The 22,139-nt window shown below is 37.7% G+C and overlaps 1 protein-coding gene across 1 annotated transcript in view; it reads left to right on the top strand.

The window, feature by feature from the left end:
* Window positions 1-22,139, top strand: part of lrp1ab (low density lipoprotein receptor-related protein 1Ab) — a 110,887-nt gene that overhangs the window by 85,555 nt on the left and 3,193 nt on the right. Inside the window, exons 42-87 of the mRNA XM_026241908.1 lie at window positions 1,056-1,245; window positions 1,743-1,947; window positions 2,176-2,365; window positions 2,936-3,061; window positions 3,177-3,305; window positions 3,413-3,532; window positions 3,660-3,773; window positions 3,873-4,022; window positions 4,131-4,253; window positions 4,464-4,580; window positions 5,546-5,674; window positions 5,806-5,928; window positions 6,048-6,188; window positions 6,936-7,123; window positions 7,227-7,410; window positions 7,560-7,645; window positions 7,747-7,866; window positions 7,979-8,166; window positions 8,913-9,118; window positions 10,377-10,565; window positions 10,645-10,793; window positions 11,649-11,742; window positions 11,826-11,942; window positions 12,029-12,148; window positions 12,267-12,389; window positions 13,488-13,613; window positions 13,741-13,857; window positions 15,357-15,463; window positions 15,720-15,852; window positions 15,964-16,086; window positions 16,247-16,369; window positions 16,453-16,584; window positions 16,718-16,855; window positions 16,952-17,071; window positions 17,171-17,457; window positions 17,539-17,717; window positions 17,802-17,908; window positions 18,013-18,132; window positions 18,338-18,514; window positions 18,631-18,771; window positions 19,051-19,215; window positions 19,314-19,475; window positions 19,632-19,800; window positions 19,949-20,050; window positions 20,377-20,447; window positions 20,620-20,713. Coding sequence (XP_026097693.1) covers window positions 1,056-1,245; window positions 1,743-1,947; window positions 2,176-2,365; window positions 2,936-3,061; window positions 3,177-3,305; window positions 3,413-3,532; window positions 3,660-3,773; window positions 3,873-4,022; window positions 4,131-4,253; window positions 4,464-4,580; window positions 5,546-5,674; window positions 5,806-5,928; window positions 6,048-6,188; window positions 6,936-7,123; window positions 7,227-7,410; window positions 7,560-7,645; window positions 7,747-7,866; window positions 7,979-8,166; window positions 8,913-9,118; window positions 10,377-10,565; window positions 10,645-10,793; window positions 11,649-11,742; window positions 11,826-11,942; window positions 12,029-12,148; window positions 12,267-12,389; window positions 13,488-13,613; window positions 13,741-13,857; window positions 15,357-15,463; window positions 15,720-15,852; window positions 15,964-16,086; window positions 16,247-16,369; window positions 16,453-16,584; window positions 16,718-16,855; window positions 16,952-17,071; window positions 17,171-17,457; window positions 17,539-17,717; window positions 17,802-17,908; window positions 18,013-18,132; window positions 18,338-18,514; window positions 18,631-18,771; window positions 19,051-19,215; window positions 19,314-19,475; window positions 19,632-19,800; window positions 19,949-20,050; window positions 20,377-20,447; window positions 20,620-20,713 — 6,514 coding nt within the window. The remainder of the gene's footprint in view (window positions 1-1,055; window positions 1,246-1,742; window positions 1,948-2,175; window positions 2,366-2,935; window positions 3,062-3,176; window positions 3,306-3,412; window positions 3,533-3,659; window positions 3,774-3,872; window positions 4,023-4,130; window positions 4,254-4,463; window positions 4,581-5,545; window positions 5,675-5,805; window positions 5,929-6,047; window positions 6,189-6,935; window positions 7,124-7,226; window positions 7,411-7,559; window positions 7,646-7,746; window positions 7,867-7,978; window positions 8,167-8,912; window positions 9,119-10,376; window positions 10,566-10,644; window positions 10,794-11,648; window positions 11,743-11,825; window positions 11,943-12,028; window positions 12,149-12,266; window positions 12,390-13,487; window positions 13,614-13,740; window positions 13,858-15,356; window positions 15,464-15,719; window positions 15,853-15,963; window positions 16,087-16,246; window positions 16,370-16,452; window positions 16,585-16,717; window positions 16,856-16,951; window positions 17,072-17,170; window positions 17,458-17,538; window positions 17,718-17,801; window positions 17,909-18,012; window positions 18,133-18,337; window positions 18,515-18,630; window positions 18,772-19,050; window positions 19,216-19,313; window positions 19,476-19,631; window positions 19,801-19,948; window positions 20,051-20,376; window positions 20,448-20,619; window positions 20,714-22,139) is intronic.

The following is a 22,139-nucleotide window of genomic DNA, read 5'->3' as shown; positions in this document are numbered from 1 at the left end:
GACACTAAGCCACTAAACACACACATGCACCAGCAACAACGACTATCTCCCAGCATGATGAAAGCAACATGCACACATATCATAGGATTAAACTGTTCATTGGGAAAGAATAAGGAGTTTAAAAAGAGATGTTTTGGACTTGCCCTGTGTTAATCATAGAATTGGTTTACTCTATGAAGCTTAGATGACATTAATCCAGTTTGAAGTTGTTACCATCCTTTCCAAGTAGTTCAGATGCCTTGTTTTTTGTTTCTTTTTTAGCTATAGTGTGCCGTAGAGTTAGTTGTTTAAAATAAATAGTGTGTCTGTACATAGGTAAGCCCCTCCCCTTAAACCCAGATGAGCCAATGGCAGTCGAGGGGAACTCAAACGTCTGAAGGTTTCAGCGCCATAGAGAAACATGGGAAGATCCAAAGCTTGCATCATTTTTATGGGGTTTATGCTTCAAAAATTAAAAAAACGATGTGCATGGGGTACTTCTTACAGTGATTCCAGGTATCCTGAGAGGACAGGATACATGTAATTTAATTTATAAATTAAATATTAGGTGCCCTTGAGCAAGGCATCGAACCTCCAACTGTTTCCTAAACCCAAACAAAACGGAGCAAAAGGCCGCAAAGCATTCACCCCCAATCCCAATGAAGACAAAAACATTTGTTTTCTGGTTGTCACACTCTCATTAAGTTAAGAGAGTACAATATAATAAGACACTTTCGACGCCGTCGCAAGAGACACAGTACAAGCACATATCAATCCATGTGATAATTGAGGAGAGACCGTTTTATCTTGCTCCCGCCCATATTCGCAACGGCGTCCGAAATAATTTCGCACGTTTAAACACCAGTGTGACCGCCCCTTAAGACAGTTAGCAACTCTGTTTGTTTGTCCGAGTTCGCAACAGTTACTAAGGGGGCAGGGCTTACCAATAGGTCAATTATAATTAAGAAAACAGATAGGATGCAGTAAAGTTGTTCTTGAATCAGAAACAAGCAGTCAGAGCTGGATTCTCTATATACTTCCTTAGTTTAAGACCATTTTTCTTTTCATTTGAACAGATGTAGGATCAATTGAAGGTTTGGCTTATCACCGGGGTTGGGACACACTTTACTGGACCAGCTACACCACCTCCACCATCACACGGCACACTGTGGACCAGAGTCGGACTGGAGCTTTTGACAGAGACACTGTGGTCACTATGTCCGGGGATGACCACCCCAGAGCCTTTGTTCTGGATGAATGCCAAGAGTATGACCATTGTATATCAAATTGGCTATGATGCAATGCTGTGTTTTGATTTTTTCTGCTGGGCATACAGTTCCAAGAATTTGACACACATTCAGAATGAAGTACTACCCTACCAAATACTGAACACATTTTTGTTTTTACCGCCAAATTTATATATAATTTATTTGAAACAATTTTATTTAAATTTCACAAATCTTCATTTAAGCATTAATTGCCAAAGTGATGTTCTTATAATGAATAATTGATAATTAATTCATAATTTTATTATAAAACAAATCCCAAAAAACTAAATTTTTGTGAAGCTCACATAATTAATTCTAATAATTGAATTATCATTTTATTTAATAATAATTTTTTTTTTGCAATTTTTGTATTTATATAAAAAAAAATATTTAATACTTCAGTAATCTATTTATTTATTATTTTAATATTATGTTGCTTTTGGTGTAAGTAGACCTCACATATCAGTTTCTATTGTTAAATTCTGTTTCTTTCAGCTTGATGTTCTGGACTAACTGGAATGAACAGGCTCCAAGTATCATGCGAGCGTCTCTTTCTGGAGCGAATGTCCTTGTGATCATCGGCAGTAACATCCGCACACCGAACGGCCTGGCCATCGACCACCGTGCTGAGAAAATCTATTTCTCAGATGCCACATTTGACAAGATTGAGCGCTGCGAGTATGATGGCAGTCGACGCTTTGTGAGTTCCTCTCTATTTATGCCTTATTTTTTATGTTTGTTCATGAGAAATGAAGAGTTCTTGACTATTATGTGGTAGATCATGAGTCTAAAAGTGCAGAGTTCGTGATCTTGTTTCTTCACCACAACCGACATTGTTGGTAGTAGTTCAGTAGTTCACACTACTGACATTTTGTTCACCTTGAATTTCTTTGCAAAATGAATGAATGTAAATTGTACCTGTGATTAGGTGGTCCTAAAGAATGAGCCAGTGCATCCTTTCGGTTTGGCGGTGTATGGTGACTATATCTTCTGGACAGACTGGGTGCGCAGAGCTGTGCTCAGAGCTAATAAATATGGCACAGATATGAAAGTCCTACGTGCCGACATTCCTCAACAGCCAATGGGCATCACTGCTGTGGCCAAAGACACCAATAGTTGTAAGTTTTGTACTGAAGACTGACATTATGGTTTAAATATTTTTTCAGAATGCCAATATTAGAAATATTATTATTTGCAGACAGTTATTATGGTCTACAAAAGCTAAAACCATGAAAAAATTGCATTACCTAAATGTTATCTGAAATAAAATGTTATATTTTATTTCAGCGAGTTGACAAGGCAACATTTTTTTCATTTTTAAGGTATTAAAATTACTAAATTTAAACACAAAAAGAGGAAAAAAAACTTAACAACAAAAACAAAAAAAAGTCACAATTCTAAAACTTTAAAATGAAAACAAAAAATGAAATTTCTATTACATTTAAATTCTAATTTAAAAAACTATCATAGAATACCAGTGATACTAAAGTAACACTGCTCTGAAATGGCTTAAATGGCTGAATATTTATCTATTTATTTATTTATTTATATACTTAATCATTTACAGCAGCACACAAAATTGATAGAACTGACACAATTGATTTTTAACTAATTAATAAAAACTGATGGTGATTTTATGCATTACCCAGCCCATAAATTCAGTTGAAATTGGTCATTTGTGTCTGTAGGTGAATTTTCTCCATGTCTCACCAATAATGGAGGCTGTCAGGACCTGTGTCTGCTGACGTCAGAAGGACGAGTCAACTGCAGCTGCCGCGGAGACCGCAAACTACTGGGAGACAACACGTGTGTTGGTGAGAGAGACCAACAGGAAGCTAGTGTCTAAAATATAAGCCTGTTCTGAACATGCTCTGTTAGATTCCTCTGAAAGTGCGGCATAAAATGCAAGCATATCTCTCTGTCTCCCAGCGGAGAACACAACCTGCAACAGCGTGGATGAGTTTGAATGTGGAAACGGCGACTGTATCGACTACAGCCTGACTTGTGACAGTATCGGCCACTGCAAGGACAAGTCTGATGAGAAGCAGTCCTACTGTGGTAAGCGTGACACTGCTTCTCATTCATTGCTTTGTAGTTTTCAGAAGCATTTACAATTTAGAAAGCTTAATATTTGAAGTAGTTTAACTCTCTTTTTTTGTTTGCAGCGAACCGCATGTGTAAGAAGGGCTACCGGCGCTGCATTAACGGACGATGCATCAAACACAGCTCCTGGTGTGACGGCACTGATGACTGTGGAGACGGTTCGGATGAGCTGCCGTGCAACAGTAAGGGTGGGGGGGGGGGGTGATTGTCTGAAATAAAAGGAGATTAAGGAAATTTTAGTTTTTTGAGTGGTTGACTAGAAGAAGTGCAGCTGTAATTCCTCACTGTATGCATCTCTGTTTTCTTCAGTGACTCTGTGCAGTGCTGCTGAGTTCCAGTGCAAAGACGGTTCCTGCATCACTAACTCGAGTCGCTGTAATCAGGTGGTGGACTGTGAGGACGCCAGTGATGAGATCAACTGCAGTAAGTATTCAGCTAAAAATATCTGGTCTGGTAACCCAACCAAAAGGTTGCAGGTTATTCTCTCCAACGGATATAATCTTTCAGTACATTTTCTTTCAGGCCCCACTGACTGCTCCAGTTACTATCTGCTTGGAGTGAAGGGCGTGACCTTTGAGCGCTGTGAGTTCACTACACTCTGTTACGCCCCCTCCTGGCGCTGTGATGGCTCCAATGACTGCGGAGACTTCTCGGATGAAAGAAACTGTCCCGGTCAGACTCTTCACACATCAGCATGCACTGACACGTCCCCTCATTCTCACAGCAAATACAATGTGTGATACTGCCTCATGAAATGACCTTTCACCTTCTTTCCCACAGAGAAAAGGAAGCATAGTTGTCCGGTGAACTTCTTTGCGTGCCCGAGCGGCCGCTGTATTCCCATGAGCTGGACCTGTGACAAAGAGAACGACTGTGAGAATGGAGCAGATGAGTCTCACTGTGGTTAGTGAACATCTCTCAGGCTTTTCACAAGATTAATATTTTTTTTTTATTATTAACAACAATAATATATATTTGTATATCTATTAATATGCATTTATTTTAGATTGTTTATGTTATTTGACACAATTCTGGTTAATTTCTGACCCTGAGCACAGTTATCATCATATCATTTGATATTTTGACTGAGTTTGATTACTCTTGTTTTCTTAGATAAGTTCTGTGCATCAAATCAGTTTGAGTGTGGGAACCATCGCTGTATCTCCAAATCCTGGGTGTGTGATGGTGCTGATGACTGTGGAGACGGCACTGATGAGGACAGCAAATGCAGTGAGTCACGTTATAACTTACATCAACAAACAGAGCTCTGACCCCAAATAAACCGGGTTCCTCACTGCAAGTTAACAAATACTTAATGCGTTCTAGGTCGTACTTTTACCTTTGTTCATGGTTTTTGAGGATGTCACACAATCTGTCCATGTTAGCATCTGTTTAACTTGGCGAGTTACCAAAGGAAGAATTTGCGCCACCGTTGAGTTTGTTTGGACGCACCGCATTTGTGTTTCGCCCCCTTTAAAAGCTGTTTAGCTGATCTCTCTATGCATGATTATATGGTTGGTTGCATTTTATTATTTGCATTATCCATTGTTTTTATCCTCATAGCTGTGACCATGTCATTTGAAAACAACTGATAACCTCTATGCTATTTAAAGGGATAGTTCACCCAAAAATAAAAATTGTTGTCATTTGCTTACGTTAAGTTTTTCCAAACCAGTATGAGTCTTTTTTTTCTTCTGTTAAGCACTAATGAAGAATTTTGTTAACCAAACAGTTGATAGTAGCCATAGGGAAAAATTCTATGGATGTCAGTGGCTACCAACTGTTTTTGTCTTTATATTAGCCTTGAAGAATCTCAATGTCAATCTAGTTAAGGCTAGATGACAGAATGTGTAAGTGAAAAGTGACGTGACATTCAGCCAAGTATGGTGACCCATACTCAGAATTTGTGCTCTGCATTTAACCCATCCAAGTGCACACACACAGAGCAGTGAACACACACTCACACACACACACACACACACTGTGAACACACACCCGGAGCAGTGGGCATTTATGCTACAGTGCCCAGGGAGCAGTTGGGGGTTCGATGCCTTGCTCAAGGGCACCTAAGTCATGGTATTGCTGGCCTGAGATTCGAACCCACAACCCTAGGTTTAGGAGTCAGACTCTCTAACCACTAGGCCACGACTTCCCCAATGTGTCACTGACACTGACACTGAGTATGTATCTGACAGAGACAAAAACTTGCAGTCCAGAGGCGTTCCAGTGTCCCGGCTCCCACATGTGTATTTCTCAGCGCTGGAAGTGTGACGGCGACAAGGACTGTCCTGATGGTGCAGATGAGGGCATTAAGGCTGGTTGTGGTGAGTTATTTTGTGCCATGGAAATCCTTGGAAGAAACCGTTGAGACCATTTCTGCCTAGTTTCTTTATTTAATCACACTCTTTATTTAAAAAAAAAAAAACTTGTATTTCTGTATTTTCTCTCTCTCAAGTGTTCAATAAGACCTGTGATGACTTGGAGTTCCAGTGTCAGAATTATCAGTGTATTCCCAAAAACTTCATGTGTGATCATGACATTGACTGCCGCGACGGCTCTGATGAATCGCCCGAGTGTGGTAAGCATGTGCTGTCTGTTTTAGTGCGTCTTTTGGTGTTATTTTTTATTATTAGTCAAACAGACCCACACAGTGAATCATACATTAAGTCAGTTGTTGTCTTTCCTGCCCTAAATTAGAATATCCCACATGCGGGCCGAATGATTTCCGCTGTGCTAATGGCCAGTGCCTGAAGCAGAAGAACTGGGAGTGTGATGGAGAGTTTGACTGTAGAGACCAATCAGATGAAGCTCCCAAAAACCCACTTTGCACAGACTCAGGTGAGGATGGAAACCTTAAAGGGCAACAAAAAAAAAATAGTTTTTATATTTATCTCTTTATATACTTTTCTACGGGCTGTAACAAAGATTAAATAATACATTTTAATAAAACAAGTACTTTTTTTAAATACAATAAAAGATACACAACTTTAAGCTGTTTTAATTATTTTTTGCCACTCTTCATCTAACTGATAAATTGTTCATATACCAATAGCTTTTCTGTCACTATTTCTCTTTTCACGCCTTTAATCAAAATATGATCTTGTCTTTGAATGCAAACGTGTGTGAAATTGAAAAGCGCAGGGTTATATTACAGTCGTGTGTCTAACAATAAAAACTTGTGGTAATAAACAGGCTCTTGTGGGTTCCTGGAAGCGTGCCAGGTGTGTAATGTGGTGTGTTAAAGGAGCTTAATTCTGTTCAATTCCCTGCTTCATTAGAGCCACAACTTCCTGTGGCAGTATTAATTCTGGATCGCTGACTGGGTTGAAGTAACTTTATGAATATCTGGTTATGGATGAACTTTTACAGCATTAATTGGACTTTTTAAAAATCTATTACACCAAGTACAAAAGTTCCAAAAGAACTTCAATGTTCTATGAAGTTCTTTGGGGTTCCTTGTAAATGGTACATAAATATGATATTGTTCTCTACCATGGTGTAGTGCTATAATATTACCACATAATAGAGTGATATTCATTGGTCCCAGAACAGAAATGTGATGGGTTGTTTTGTTTTTATCCATAGAGAGGCGCTGTAATGACACTGCCTTCCTGTGCACCAATGGCCAGTGTGTGAACGAGACATTGCTGTGTGACGGTAAGAATGACTGTGGCGACGGCTCTGATGAGAACAACTGCTTCGTCAATGAATGTCTCAACAGTAAGCTGAGCGGCTGCTCACAGCTCTGCGAAGATCTCAAGATCGGCTTCAAGGTGTGTTTATACATTTCCTTATTTGCGCATAATACTTATGCAAATTAATTACTTGGACATATAAGAGTGAATACATGACATGCCTCTTGCCCGGCCCCTGCAGTGCCGGTGTCATCCAGGTTTCCGTCTGAAGCAAGATGGAAAGACGTGTGTGGATGTGGACGAGTGCACCACCACGTACCCCTGTGCCCAGCGTTGCATCAACGCGCATGGTAGCTTCCACTGTCTCTGTGTCGATGGCTTTGTGCCACGTCCCGACGACCCCACCAGCTGCAAATCAACATCTGGTGAGCCCTCTCCCCTTGTTCTATTATGTTTTAATATTAGTATTAGTACAGAAAGTCATTAAAAATGACATTGCTAGTTAAAATGTTTCAAGTTGTTGAGTATCTGTTTAAGAGTCTGCTTTACTATACGAGTGTTGCTTACATTTCAGATGAGGAACCTTTCCTCATCTTCGCCAACCGCTATTACCTGCGAAAACTCAACTTGGATGGATCTAACTATACATTGATTAAACAGGTGAGGTGGCTGTCAGCCTATAGATGTTATTTGTAGACTATTGTAATTTTCTAAAGTTGCTGATTGTCTATTTTGTGTGCTGGTTTTGTACGTGTTAACAGGGGCTCAATAACGCAGTGGCTTTGGACTATCATTACGCGGAGCAGATGATCTACTGGACTGACGTGACAACACAAGGAAGCATGATCCGTCGCATGAACATCAACGGCAGTAACGTGCAGGTCTGTGTAGTTTTAAAGCTTGCGCCTTAAGGAGTCCTTCATGTTTAAAAAAAAAAAATGATACATCAAATTCATTAACTGTACCATCTTGTTCTGATTGGCTGTTGGATAGGTGCTGCACAGAACCTCTCTGAGTAACCCTGATGGTCTGGCTGTGGACTGGGTCGGGGGGAACCTGTACTGGTGTGATAAGGGCCGAGACACAATTGAGGTTTCCAAGCTGAACGGAGCGTACAGAAGTGTGCTGGTTAACAGCGGCCTGCGAGAGCCCAGAGCCGTGGCTCTGGATGTGAGGAATGGGTGAGAGTCTAAACACGTCCTGATCTTACGTCATGTATTATGTAAGCTAGTCTGACTATCCCAGTAATTGCTGGTTTATTTTCTAGGGGTTGTGAGTCTATTAGAATTGTGATCAAATTCCATGATATTCTTTGTAACGAATTTAATTATTTGAAATTGCATATCATTATTTTCCTAGAAAATCCTTTAACTGTCACCACGTCCCGTATACACCTACATTTACTTCACTATATTACAATTAAATCTAATCTAATCTTGGCAAACTATATATCGTTGGAAAGGTCTAAGACTCCCAAATATATATTTTACTAATGTTTTTTGTTGAAGGATTATGTTGGAAAAGTAATAGAATAATTTATGACAAGAGTAAACACTCAAAAATCTAAATTATAACAGGAGTTTTGACCTTTGTTAAAAAAAAAATAAATAAAAGACTTCTTCATTGCCTTTTCTCTATCACATTTTAGAAATCATCAGAAATTATATATCAACTGAAATATATATATATATATATATATATATATATATATATATATATATATATATATATATATATATATATATATATATATATATAAAATATTTCATTAGAATAAATTAATGTTATAAATGTAGATAAAATATTAATAAAATAATTATATAAAATACCCTAGTATTTTCTCTTGATGGATCTATGAGACTTTGTTGTTTTTGTTGTTTTAAATAATTAATTTATACTTGTTTGACTGGTGGTTTATTATTTCCAGGTATCTGTACTGGTCAGACTGGGGTGATGTGCCACATATTGGCCGCATCGGCATGGACGGCTCAGATCGCCACATCATCATTCAAGATAAGATCACATGGCCGAACGGCTTGACGCTAGATTTTATTAATGACCGCATCTACTGGGCAGACGCTCGTGAAGACTACATTGCTTTTTCCAGCCTGGATGGATCCAACAGACACATTGGTGAATGCAAACACACACACACACACACACTGCTTATGAGGTCATTTTTCTTCAGGCAGTTAGTTTAGACAAAGGAGAGACCCAGCCTTCATGTCGCCAATAAATGACATCATAGACGGTCTGTATTATGTAATATTACAGTCGATCTATTGTTTCTGAGACTGGTATGTGCAAAAGACAGACAGTGAGGAGGAGGTTTATTTCCATATGAATTCCTCATATTCAGAAAGCTTACACAAGAACATGCTAGATCTGTCCTGGATTTAATGGGTTCGACTTTGAAGCCTCCTAGTTTCTTTGTGTTGCTAAAGTCAAGAGATGCAAGAAAATCAATATCATCTCATAATCTTAATGTAATAAGATTCATGCAAACTTGTACCACAGTTAATAATGCAAGTATGCATGTATTTTGGACATTGGAAGAAAATATGGGAAAATATCAAGTTGAAAGACCTTGTCTTTCTTTCTTTCTTTCTTTCTTTCTTTCTTTCTTTCTTTCTTTCTTTTTCATTTTAAAGTTATATAATAATATATAATTTGTTTTTTATTGATAATGATTAATCACATCCAAAAGTTTTTGTTTAGATAATTTATGTATACGTACTGTTTATATTTATTATGTATATATAAATACACACACGTACAGTTTATATTGAATTATTGACGTGTATATATATTTATATTTTTAGATTTTATATTATGCATAAATAGATTTATTATATGAACAACATGTTTTTTTTAAATATATACATGCAAGTGTTTGCATATATATATATATATATATATATATATATATATATATATATATATATATATATATATACACATACATAATAAATATACACAGTAATGTAAACCAAAACTTTGCGATTAATTCATTTGACAGCACTATATATATATATATATATATATGTATATGTATGTGAATGTTTTTAAGATACTATTTAAGTAAATGTCAGTTTAATAATTAAAATAAAAAGGTAACTAAACAAACAAAAAATTGCTGTCTTGGCAATTAATTGAAATCTGTTTAATATGATGTACTAAAAGTAGTACTTTTCATATTGTGAAAATAGCCTTAAGTGTTGGTTAATATGTTTGGTCTGTCACTTATTCGTAATAATTACGTTTTTTTCTCTTTTTTTGCTAATGTAATCAAGTTCATGAAATCATGAAGGATAAAAATCAGTCTCATCCTTATTTCAGTATTCTGTTTCTTGATTTATTAAATATAGGTCTTGTGTTCTCTACCCCACAGTGCTGAATCAAGACATCCCTCATATCTTTGCCATGACTCTATTTGAGGAATACATCTACTGGACCGACTGGGAGACCAAGTCCATTAACAGAGCTCACAAAACCCTGGGCACCAACAAGACCCTGTTGATCAGCACCCTCCACAGACCCATGGACATACACATCTATCATCCCTCCAGACAACCTGAGGGTGAGAAGATGCCCACATGCTGTGAATAGAAATGCTCCTGCGGTGTTTGATGTGGTTTCTGAGCTTTCTCCTCTCACAGTGTCAGGTCACCCGTGTCAGGAGGATAATGGTGGCTGCAGTAACCTGTGTTTGCTCTCACCTGGAGGAGGCTACAAGTGTGCCTGTCCCACCAACTTCTATCTGGCAGCTGATGGAAAACAGTGCTTGTCCAACTGTACAGCCAGTCAGGTGTGTGTCATTTTGGCACAAATAAGCAAACGTTTTCTCAAAATGCAGAATGCCAGCACATTTTACTTGTTATAATTCATTATTCTTATTCGATTCACATTATAAATGTACTGAAAGTGCTAACACATTAACTACTAAAGTAAAAGTGATATTTATCACAAGTGTTTCAACATTGTCAGTGTTTATTGTACTGCCATTCATTTTAAATAAAAAAAAGAATATTGTGGTATTTCTTAACTATTTTAATAAATAACACCTCAATGGTCCAAATGAATACATATTTTTTTCTTCATTTACAGTGTAGTAGTAGTATTAAAAACAACAAAAAAACTTAAAAAATATTTTGTTAATTAAAATAAAACTGAAAAATAGATATTAAATGAAGGAAAAAATTAACTAAACTAAAATTTGAAAGTTTAGTTTGAAAACAAATGTAATTTGAAGTACTAATATTAATAAAACTGGTAATAAAAAAATATATATATTTATTTGCATTATAGATATTTATAATATTATAATAAGTGTTTTCAGACACAACAAAATGATTAAACCTTCAACATTTTTTGAACACTATAATAGTATACTAATAATATTAAAGTGACTCTAAAATAGCACTGCGATACAATAATACTATTACTGACTGTTATTATTTATTCTCTTCTTTTTTGCATTTCGGTAATGAGTAGTAGAGTTAGAAATTGTGTAGTCAGAAGTAAATTGAATAAATGTCACCGTGCAAAAAAAACTTGATTGTCCTCAATATTGGGGTGCAATATTAGTTCTTGTCAGAAGTTCTTGTCAGAAATGACGCTCTACTAATTGTCTGTCCTCTCTCTTCTTTCTCTCTGACTGCAGTTTGTCTGCAAGAATGATAAGTGCATTCCCTTCTGGTGGAAGTGTGATACTGAGGATGACTGTGGAGACCGCTCAGATGAACCTGCCGACTGCCGTAAGTATAAGGGCTGTAACTGCGAGAGACACCATGGCTCAAACATACATAACAGTCTTATGCTCTCTGTTCTTGTGTTTTAGCCGAGTTTAAATGCAGACCAGGCCAGTTCCAGTGTGGCACAGGTCTCTGCACCAACCCAGCTTATATCTGTGATGGAGACAATGACTGCCAGGACAACTCCGATGAAGCCAACTGTGGTATGATGTCCAAGCAATTGTGTAGGACTGAAATAATCATCCTTAGGACATATGTTTAATGAACACTCATTTCTGTCCTCATTCAGACATCCACGTTTGCCTGCCCAGTCAGTTTAAGTGCTCGCATCCTAGTCGCTGTATCCCTGGAATCTTGCGTTGTAACGGTCAGAACAACTGCGGCCAGGGAGAAGATGAAAAGGACTGTCGTAAGTCTAGTCCTCTATCTCTCATTAATTAAGACATGGGATGTTTTGATATTTACACTATGTATTAGGCTGGTTTCTGATGAGCTGACTGGCTGAGTGTCGCTGTGTTTTCTTGTAGCTGAGGTGACCTGTGCTCCTAACCAGTTCCAGTGTGCCATCACCAAACGCTGTATACCACGAGTCTGGGTGTGCGATAGAGACTACGACTGCGTGGACGAATCCGACGAACCGGCCAACTGCAGTAAGGAAATACAAAAACAATGTGTTGACTTCTAAAGCCACTTTTTTTTCTTAATTTGGTGGTAAATCTTGATATTGCCCATGTATTATTTTGACTGCTTTGATCAGACTGCTTTTTTAAATCAGCAAACAAATATTTATATATAAGTATATATATATATATATATATATATATATATATATCTATATAGATATAGATATATATATATATATATATATATATATATATATATATATATATATCTATATAAATATCTATATATATATATGTGTATATATATATATATATAGGTATATATATATATGTATATATGTATATATATATAAAGGTATATATATATATATATGTATATAGGTATATATAGGTGTATATATGTATATATATATATAGGTAGGTATATATATATATATATATATATATGTGTGTGTGTGTAGGTATATAGGTATATATATATATATAGGTATATATATATATATATATATATATATATATATATATATATATATATATATATATATATAGGTATATAGGTGTATATATATATATATATATATATATATATATATATATATATATATATATATATATATATATATATATATATATATATATATATATATATGTATATAGGTATATATATGTATATAGGTATATATATATAGGTATATTTACAAACATAAAAATATAAGTATATATATATATATATATATATATATATATGTGTGTGTGTGTAGGTATATAGGTATATATTTACAAACGTGTATATATGTTTTAATTTTTACATATGATTTATATTAAATAAGTATATTATATACATATATTTCTTAAATCTGTGTATATCTTTATATATACATATACACAGTACACACATTATGTAAACAAAAAACTTTTATTTTGGATGCAATTAATCGATTTAACAGCACTACTTATGCTTGTTAATATTTTTATTTATAAATTTTTTGCCTATTTTTTTAATGATTTTATCTTGTTCTTGCTACAATAATTGCCTTCGATTTATAATATGGCATAAAATAACCAAATAAATTAAATGAAGAATCGACTGACAGTCGTAATTAAAGCTGTTTGTGTTTTCTGCAGCTCAGATGAAGTGCGGTGTGGATGAGTTCCGCTGTAAGGACTCGGGCCGCTGTATCCCGTCCCGCTGGACATGTGATGGAGAGGACGATTGTGGAGATGGCTCAGATGAACCTAAAGAGGAGTGTGGTGCGACAGCTTTTATTTTCTCCATTTATACCTAAAAAAAATTTGATTTGTTGTGGAAGTGAATACAAATGGTTCATTTTATTCTCATTATTTTAGTAAATAATTCCATCGTATTTTCTTGATGTAGATGAGAGAACATGTGAGCCGTACCAGTTCCGCTGTAAGAACAACCGTTGTGTGCCGGGCCGCTGGCAGTGTGACTATGACAATGACTGTGGCGATAACTCGGATGAGGAGAAGTGCGGTAAGTATCTCAACCGACAGTGACCTTAGCGTTCCTGCTTCCTGTTCGCACAACTGAGACTGCTTGAATGCAAGTTAAAGGAGTGAATCTAGTGGTTTATTATTATTTGTGACTGTCACATATGTCTGTGGGAGGCATTGTGGGTATTTGTCCTATGTCATGGCTCACTCACACTGCTCACTGTTGCATCTCACTTCATGTTGTCTCTATTCTTCATTTCACACTGACCCATTGGCTTGACTCAGAGGTAGGTCTCTCCTTCCTCCAAACCACCTATCTATTCCTGGCTCCCTTTCCTTCTCCTCTCTTCTCATCTTTCCATGATTCCATTCATGTTTATGACAGAAGTGGCCAATCGTAGCTTCTGCTCCCTAGTGGAGAAACGATGTAGTTAATTTTCCTCCACGAAATTAAATAGAGAAGCTTGTAGCAGTGAACATTTCTGTTGATACATTCAGATCTTGAAACTAGAATAAAGTTTGAAAATGAAAGTGTTTCCAATGATTCTGAACTAATTAGTAGGGTTCCTATGGTCGTCATCGTACTGTGTATGTTTATTATGTACTGTATTTTCCAGACTATAAGTCACACATTTTTATTCATAGTTTGGCTGGTCCTGTGATTTATAGTCAGGTGCGACTTATTTATCAAAAATAATTTGACATGAACCAAGAGAAATGAAGTAAGAGAAATGAACCAAGAGAAAACATTACCGTCTCCAGCCGCGAGAGGGCGCTCTATGCTGCTCAGTGCTCCTGTAGTCTACCACTGTAAAAATGGAGTGCCCTCTCTCAGCTGTAGACGGTAATGTTTTCTCTTGGTTCTTGGTTCTAAATAAATGCGACTTATAGTCCAGTGCGAATTATGTCTTTTTCCTCATCATGACGTTTTTTTGGACAGATGCGACTTATACTCAGTTGCGACTTATAGTCCGAAAAATACGGTATATATAAATACACACACATGTATATACACGCATGTGTGTATTTATATGTTCATAATAAATATACAAAGTACGCCCACATATAGTACTTATAAACTTTTATTTTGGATGTGATTAATCGCGATTAATCGTTTGACAGCACTAATATATATATATATATATATATATATATATATATATATATATATATATATATATATATATATATATATATGAAATAATTTAATTTGAAAATGGATTATGATTATGTTGGAACCCTGAATGTGTTGGTAATTTCTCATATATATATATATATATATATATATATATATATATATATATATATATATATATATATATATATGAAATAATCTAATTTGAAAATTGATCATGATTATGTTGGAACCCTGAAAGTGTTGGTAATTTTTCTCACTCTCTAAGCTGAACTATAGACCTTGTCTTGAAATGTGTCCCTCTCTTTCCTCCTGCTTTCCTTGTAGTTGTTGTAGTTGTTGTAGTTATTGTGCTGTCTGGTGTTTCTTCACTATTAACGTTTCTGTCTCTCTCTCCCTCCCAGTGCCACGTCAGTGCTCTGAAAGTGAGTTTGCCTGCACTAACGGCCGTTGTATTGCTGGGAGGTGGAAGTGTGATGGAGATCATGACTGTTCAGATGGATCTGATGAGGTACTGCTGTTCACTGGCCTGCTTCACCATCTCATATAAATTGGGTGTAGCCAGTCTATAAACTGCAGTTATCAAGGGACCATTTATTCAAAGCTTAAATGCAATGTTCCTCCATTTCCTCCAAAATACGAGCCAAGTGATATAAATATAGTTAAGGTTTCTTTAGTTGGTTGGTTTTTGTGGCTTCTTATGACACTCAGCACTTTATTGTAATATTATATATTAAAATCAATACATATATCATTGTGTTTCACAGCATGGCTGTGACCTGAAGTGTGAGGAGGATCAATTCCAGTGTAAGAATGGTCACTGTATCCCACTTCGCTGGCGCTGTGACGCTGATGCTGACTGCATTGATGGCAGTGATGAAGAGAGTTGTAATATTTCTGGTGAGTATGCATGTCTGCTTCTTTCTGAAATGGGCTTATTTATATGTCCAATGTCATTTTTAAAATACATTCTCATGTATCTCACTTTGTTTTTTTTTTGCTCTCTTTTAGAGGCGCGGCACTGCCCCCATGATGAGTTCCAGTGTAACAACACTCTGTGTAAGCCGCTGTCCTGGAAGTGTGATGGGGAGGATGACTGTGGAGATAACTCTGATGAGAACCCTGAGGAATGCAGTAAGAACTCTTTCTCACAGTTGAATTGTAATAAAAAAGATCAGCATCCCTGACAAATATTTACAATTCAATTCAACGTTTTGCTGGTGATGATGAATAGAAAAACAACATTAATACAGAGCAAGCTCAAACTGTAAACATCTTCCTTTCTATAATTCAGGAAACTTCCAGTGCCCACCCACTAGAAATTTCCGTTGTCGGAATAATCGCGTATGTCTCTGGAGTGGCAAGCGCTGTGATGGTGTGGACAACTGTGGAGACAATTCAGATGAGACTAACTGTGGTGAGTCGTCTGCTCTGACATGCCTAAATGATTTTATATCAGACTCCCTGAGGGTTTCCATGACCTGTTCGACATGTTTATAGGAGACCACACATCCACATGCGATAAAGACCAGTTCAAGTGCAGCAATGGCAAATGCATCAGTGCCAACCTGCGCTGCAACTTCTTTAATGACTGTGAAGATTATGGATCAGATGAGATTGGCTGCAAGACAGGTAAGATGATTTATCATAATGCCAGTGTCCGTATTTGTGAATAAAATATGCTTTGGTTTTATAGTTTGATATTTAGAAGGGGCTCTTAAATCCTGATTGAATTGACTTCATGTGTCTGTCTGTGTGTTTGTAGACACCGTTCTGAATGACTGTAAGAGTAACAAATCTTTATGTGGAGATGGCGATGAGGCTCACTGCATTTCCAACGGCACAGACACGTTCTGTTCCTGCAAACAGGGTTTCCAGAGCGTTGGACACAACACATGTGAAGGTACTTAGTCTGCCGTCTTAAAAAGGCTTATGACTTTTTTTATGTCAGTGAAGGGTATCTCTACCTGCGAAATTATTGTTGTTCTCTTTTTTTTAGATAAGAACGAGTGCATGCAGTTTGGTATGTGTTCTCACATATGTAACAACACCAAGGGCTCCTACAAGTGCAGCTGCCACAAATACTTCACCAGGATTAACAACACATGCAAGGCTGACAGTATGTGCTGAATTTATTCTTTAAATCACTTCGCCTTTAGAGTTGTGCATGCTCTCGAATGGATTCACCTGTCGAAAACTCTTTCGTGTGTATCTGCAGGTCAAAACATTAGTAAACAGGTCCTCTACATTGCGGATGACAACGAGATCCGCAGTCTGAATCTTGATATGCGCAAGTGGGTTTATGAGCAGACATTCCAGGGCGACGTCAACGTGCGCATCGATGCCATGGACTTGCACGTCAAGACCAACCGCATTTTCTGGACCAATTGGCACACATCTGGCATTTCCTGCTTCCAGCTGCCCTCTTCGATCTCACCATCAGGTCCTACGTCTAACTCTCACCGCAACACCAGGCAGAGTGAGGGCAGTGTCACCAACCTCGATGTAAGTCGAGACATTCAGTGTTCATTATTAAGCTTCATGCTTTGCAATACCTTAACTGAATTTCCCCGGTCTCCTCTTTAGATTCCAGGTTTGAAGATGCCACGTGGAATTGCGGTAGACTGGGTGGCTGGTAACCTCTACTGGACCGATTCGGGACGTGATGTGATCGAGGTTGCTCAGATTTCAGGCCAGCACAGGAAGACGCTGATTTCTGGCATGATTGATGAGCCTTATGCCATTGTAGTGGATCCTCAGAGAGGGTAAGAAGCATACACTGTACTGTATGTTTTCTTAATTCTACAGTAGAAACGCTTCAGATGGATCGTTTTTGTTTCGTATATCAGAACCATGTACTGGACAGATTGGGGCAATCATCCAAAGATTGAGACGGCAGCCATGGATGGGACACTCAGACAAACCCTGGTCCATGAGAACATCCAATGGCCTACAGGTCTTACCAGCGTAGTGCTGCTTTCAACCATCTGTGTCCATGAAATTAGTTCACTGTATTCAAATTAAATCTGTGTGTTAATGCATACATCTTCTCTAAAACAGGTCTTGCAGTGGACTACTTCAATGAGCGTCTGTACTGGGCAGATGTCAAGCTCTCTATGATTGGCAGTGTGCGTTTGGATGGCTCGGACCCTGTTGTGGCTGTATCTAACATCAAAAACAGTTCAGTAATGCGATTATGCTCTGGGATTAAAGCTCATCCTCGACTGTATCTGCTAAAAATCTATATTTAGCTATAATATAACTTTCGTTCAAACATTTTTTTTTTTTATATATATACTCTCAAAGGCTATCATTTATATGGTTAAAGAACTGTACAAAACAGTAATATTTGAAACATTAATCAGCTTCTCTTCATTTCTTACAGACCTCCTTCATCCCTTCAGCATTGATATCTTTGAGGATTACATTTATGGTGTTACCTACACCAATAACTTTGTCTTCCGGGTTAACAAGTTTGGGAAAGGTCAGGCGGAGAATCTGACCACTGGCATCAACCACGCAACTGACATAGTCCTATATCACCGCTACAAACAGCCTGAGAGTGAGTGTCTGTGTGAAAGTGTGTGTGGTTTGGACACATTTTTTTAGGGTCTGATTGCAAATCTAAGTGTTTTTTCTGTGATCTAAAACGTCTTTTTTGTTGTTGTTTTTTTACAGTGACTAACCCATGTGATAGGAAGAAGTGTGAATGGTTGTGTTTACTCAGTCCCAGTGGGCCAGTGTGCACCTGTCCTAATGACCACATCCCGGACAACGGTACCTGTACAGAGGTGCCTCCAGCGACCCAATCCCCCTTCAGTAAGACCCTGCTTTCACACTATATCCTAATTCATTTTAGGCCACAGCCAGAACAATGCTGAAGCTACTTATTACACTGAGGAAAAAAAAAAAAACATATATATATATATATAACATTTGACATGGTAAATATTGTCCATATGCAGTTTTTTGAGCTTGATTGAATGCATTTATATTTTTTTCTGATGCTTCATGAGCATAAATTCATTTGTTAGGTATTTCTCAACATAATTAAATTATAAAATTCAGTCAGTCATCTTTAACATATTTTTCTTTTAGCTCCTACATGTAATGTTCAGTGCCAGAATGGTGGCAGCTGTTTCCTCAACGCATGGAGCCAGCCCAAATGTCGCTGTCCCACCAGTTACAGTGGAGAACGCTGTGAAATCAACCAGTGCAGAGACTACTGTCAGAACGGAGGAACCTGCTCCCCTTCACGCACAGGTACACACACTCACAGACACATTGTGCCTTTGTGACCAGGGTTTTGCACATTTATCTTTAGAGCTACATCCGCAACACATCCCGTTTCCTCTCTCCAGGTGCTCCTACCTGCCGCTGTCAGACTGGCTTCACTGGCCCCAAATGTAACCTACATGTTTGCAACAACTACTGCCAGAATGGGGGCAACTGCACTGTCAACCAGGGCAACCAGCCAACCTGCCGTTGTCCAAAGGGCTTCTTGGGTGACCAGTGCCAATACAGTGAGTTTAACTCCTTGTCACTTTAAATAGAGGGTTCAGTAATTTCTAAAATTTCCATTGTCTTAATGTTTTTTTTATTAGCTGTTTGAATCCAAACAGAAGTCTTGCTAATAAATAAAACAAAGTCAAATAAGTACTGGGAATCAATCTGTGCAGGTCATTGTGAGGACTTCTGTAAGAATGGAGGTACTTGTATGGAGATGATGAATGGCACTAAACATTGCCAGTGTTCTGAGTCATACTTTGGTCCACAATGTGAGCTGAGCAAGTGTGAATACTGTGGAATGGGCAAGTGTGAAGTGCTAGGCAGCGGGATAACATGCAAGTACGTACCAGCACATTCAACTCACTGTGCTTTCATAGTCTACCAACATTTAGCCTTAGCTTGTTTGAAATAATGTGTCGTATAAATATGGATCAGTTGTGTGCTCTGTTTTTGTGGGTGCTGTGATAATTTATGTTCTTCTGTGAAGATGCGGTAATAACAGCCAGCAGCCTACGTGCTACACCTGTGGTGACTTCTGCATTGAGGGCCAGTGCTCTATAGACCATAATACTAAGCTGCCACAGTGCAGGTAAAGAGCTGTATAAAAGAAATGCTTTTATGTTCTTGCAGATGTTTTGTTGGCAAAAAGTAAAAAGAAAAAACACCAATAGATAAAATGCACTTAAAATGGACAATGAGACTGAAAATAGAATATAGAAAATAGAAAACAAAAATAGGCCTAGTACTGAACCTTGTGGTACTCCAGATAAAAGATAATCTACCTGAATGTCCTGAATTCTGGACTTGAGATAGCTGACAAACTTGTTTATATAGCATTATCTTAAAAATATATAATAACATGATTCTGTATAAGGATGGCCAGTAATTTAAAGTGTGTGTGTGTGTGTTATGTAGGTGTCACACCGGCTGGGCAGGTTTCCGCTGTGAGCTCAATGTCGCCCCTGTTCAAAAATCAGACTCTGGAAGTAAGTTCCAGCATTCCTTTCATCTCTCTTTTCATTTCTCTCAGATTCATATTCAGTTTAGTTTGGCAAGGTAAACTAAAAGAAGCTTTGAAAGATTAGTTTTTGTATGCCTGTTGCTATGAAGAAATCTGTTTAATAGTATAATAATGATGTATGTTTCTTCTTTGTGTAGATACTCCGTCAGTGGTCATCCCAGTGATGCTACTGCTCTTACTTGCACTGTTAGTGGTTGGTGCCATCTTGTGGTACAAGAAGAGAATGCGTGGGTAAGTACATATAACAATTTCAGCATGTACAAAAGAGACACTCCAGGGCAATAGCCAAAATAATTTTGTGTATTGATCAGACCTTTTTTCCTGTCATCTTCCTCATTTTGCTGTAGAGCAAGGATCTTTGACACTTTCAGTTCGAGGGCCTTAGTATTTTTGATAGACCTTATATAATAATTATATGATTCTATATATTACCATATTTGTTCAGCTGAAGGAAATAAATGTACATAATTATTGTGTATTATAAGGGTATGATTATATTATACATAAAAAAAAACTGGTTAAAGTAAATATTTTACATATAATTATATAATTTACATTTATATTAATTAACATGTTATAAAAAATGGATTTTTGTTTTAATACTTATTTCTCCTACGAAATTTTGTCTAAAGCCCGGGATTTAGTCTAAATTTAGTCTAAAGTTGGCGAGCACGATTCAACATGTCAATGCAACGTCTGGGCCATCAGCTAGAGTGTGAATTTTGATTGGTTGTTCAGTTTAGCGAACGAGTCATTGCCCAAGAATTAGAACGCGTTTTTTTAAATATCGTAAATATTAGTTGGTTTGCAGTCCGCTGTAGTCTGTGCAGTGTGTTCAAGCGTAGCATTGTGGTCCAGACGCTGCCGACACAAGGCGACAACACCATCGGCTTTCATCGCTGCTAGTTCTTTGAAGTCACCTTAAGCTCATCCGATAATTAGCAAACCCTCTTCAGTACCCTGTTGAAGACCCCTGCTTTAGAGCATTAATTCCTGCACATTCCTCTTTAATTTATTACTAAACTCAATTTCCAGCTCTCTCACTTTCTCTCTCTGTGGTTAAACTGCATCTTTCTGTCTCTCAGGTCTGTGAGGCAGGGCAAGCCCAGCTCCAGATGTTCGCGGTAACTTTGACTCTATAACAGCAGGCTCTCATCCTCGTCCATCCTCTCCTCTCTTCTCTTCCTCCCCCATCATCATACTCTTCCTCTCTTTCTCCCTGCTTCTCCTGCCTGATCCTGTACTGTTACTGTGGTATCCCTGTGTGTTTTTTTTACCAGTTTCAACACAGGGATCTATTGATGACAGCTAAAATAGATCAACTGGTTGGTGCAAGACGCAGCGCTGGGCTGCGTCCTGTCCCTCTCACTCCTCTTGCGCCATCCTGTAGACGTGTGTCCGTTTTTTATATGTCCGTGAGAGCAGTGTTGCTGTGCTTGAAGTGTTTGGCACCTTATTGACCGTAGCGGACCATGTCTTGTGGATATCCAGCTTTCTTTAAGACCCTGCAGAGTTGTTCACTCTGGCTGGCAGTCTCCACCTGAAAGCACATGGATGGTTCCTCAAAGTGTCATGGCTCCTTGCACTTGTGTTTATACGGCAGGAGAGACCCTGGTGGATGTAGCTGTGTGTCTGTGTTTGTGAGTTGCTTGGAGAT

This window comes from Carassius auratus, unplaced genomic scaffold, assembly GCF_003368295.1.
Source record: "Carassius auratus strain Wakin unplaced genomic scaffold, ASM336829v1 scaf_tig00000254, whole genome shotgun sequence".
NCBI classification, from domain to species: Eukaryota; Metazoa; Chordata; class Actinopteri; order Cypriniformes; family Cyprinidae; genus Carassius; species Carassius auratus.
Note: the sequence above shows the minus strand (reverse complement) of the source record. Positions and strands in the feature narration are given on the sequence as shown.